The 1,349-nt window shown below is 61.2% G+C and overlaps 1 protein-coding gene across 1 annotated transcript in view; it reads left to right on the top strand.

Moving 5' to 3' along the window:
* NUAK2 (NUAK family kinase 2) overlaps window positions 1–1,349 on the top strand; it is an 11,865-nt gene that overhangs the window by 5,873 nt on the left and 4,643 nt on the right. Inside the window, exon 2 of the mRNA XM_017727163.1 lies at window positions 4–433. Coding sequence (XP_017582652.1) covers window positions 4–433 — 430 coding nt within the window. The remainder of the gene's footprint in view (window positions 1–3; window positions 434–1,349) is intronic.

Raw genomic sequence — 1,349 nt, 5'->3', positions numbered from 1 at the left:
AAGGGGGAGCAGAGCTGCGCTACCTGCGGGAGGAGGCTCGGGGAGCCCCCCAAAACGAGGAGCTGGCACGGGTGTTCCTCGGGGGGAGCTTCTCCCGTGCGTGCAGCAGCAGGAACTGGGAAGGATAAATCCCAAATCGATCAAATTCGCTTTTCCCAGAGCTGTTTCCATGGAGCTGCGCTGCTCAGCTCCTGGATACGGCACGTGGGGAAGCTGGGTGGTTGGGATCTTGGTTGTGAGCCCCTTCCTAAAATAGGGAGCGGGGAATTTCTTGCTTTGGGAATTCACAGCCCCCTCTGTGCTCATCCGCAGGTGGCCATCAAATCCATCCGGAAAGACAAAATCAAGGATGAGCAGGACCTTGTCCACATCCGGAGGGAGATTGAGATCATGTCCTCCCTCAACCACCCCCACATCATCGCTGTGCACGAAGGTGAGGCCTCTGCTCCCCTCCCTTTTCCAGCTGCATCCATGATCGGAGCCTCCTGAACGGGGGGGGGGCTGGGGTCCTTGGAGTGGGTTTGGCCCGGCTGGGTGGGTTCAGCCCGGCCCTCTCCTCCCTTCCAGGACCTGGCTCCCGTTCCCGGTGACTCAGCAGGGAAAGCAGATGCTCCCAGGCTGTGCTTTCCCCGCCGAGGGGAAATACCTGCTCCAGAAATAGCCCTTCCTGTGCCGTCCCTCCCTCCCAGACAGGGAATCCAGCTCCACATGTGGATTTTGGGAGCTGGAAGCCTCGGTGGGGCTGTGGAGGGAGGCTGAGCTGTGCTGCGGAGCAGGGGCTGTGTGTGGCTGTGGCGGACGCTCATCCAGGTGAATTTGGGATCTCCGTGGATCCACTCTGAGCCCGAGGCAGGATTTAATCTCAGTCCTGGAGTCCTCCTCATTCCCTCCCCCGGGGCACTGGAAAACCAAACCACAGAGTGCTGGGAGAGTTCCTGGTGCTGCCGGGCTTGGCTTTATGGCCAGGGCCGGGCTTTGCTACCGGCGGGGGTTGGGATAACCCAAGGGATATTCCTCCAGGTCCAACCAGAACCGGGCTCAGCCCAAATCCGCAGGTGGGTCAGGCTTTGCAGACACCGAGTCCTTGGGCTGGAACCTGCTCTGCCCCTGCTCCCGGCGCTTGGGAGGGCTCCAGAGCCCTTTTGTCCTCCAAACAAAAGCGAGCGGGCTGGCAGCTCCTCCGCCGTGTTTGCGAGGGCTGAGTCACACCGGCGGCTGGAATTCAAAAACACCGAGGTGGCTTTCTGCAAACAGGAAGAAAACGCTCCGGCTCCTGGCTCCAGCCAGAGCCTTTTTTGGGAGCAGTGGGAACAGGCAGGAAGGGCACTGGCGGGGGCACACCCGGTGCC

Source organism: Corvus brachyrhynchos, unplaced genomic scaffold (genome assembly GCF_000691975.1).
Source record: "Corvus brachyrhynchos isolate BGI_N302 unplaced genomic scaffold, ASM69197v1 scaffold72, whole genome shotgun sequence".
Classification (NCBI taxonomy): Eukaryota; Metazoa; Chordata; class Aves; order Passeriformes; family Corvidae; genus Corvus; species Corvus brachyrhynchos.
This window is presented reverse-complemented; position numbering and strand designations above follow the sequence as displayed.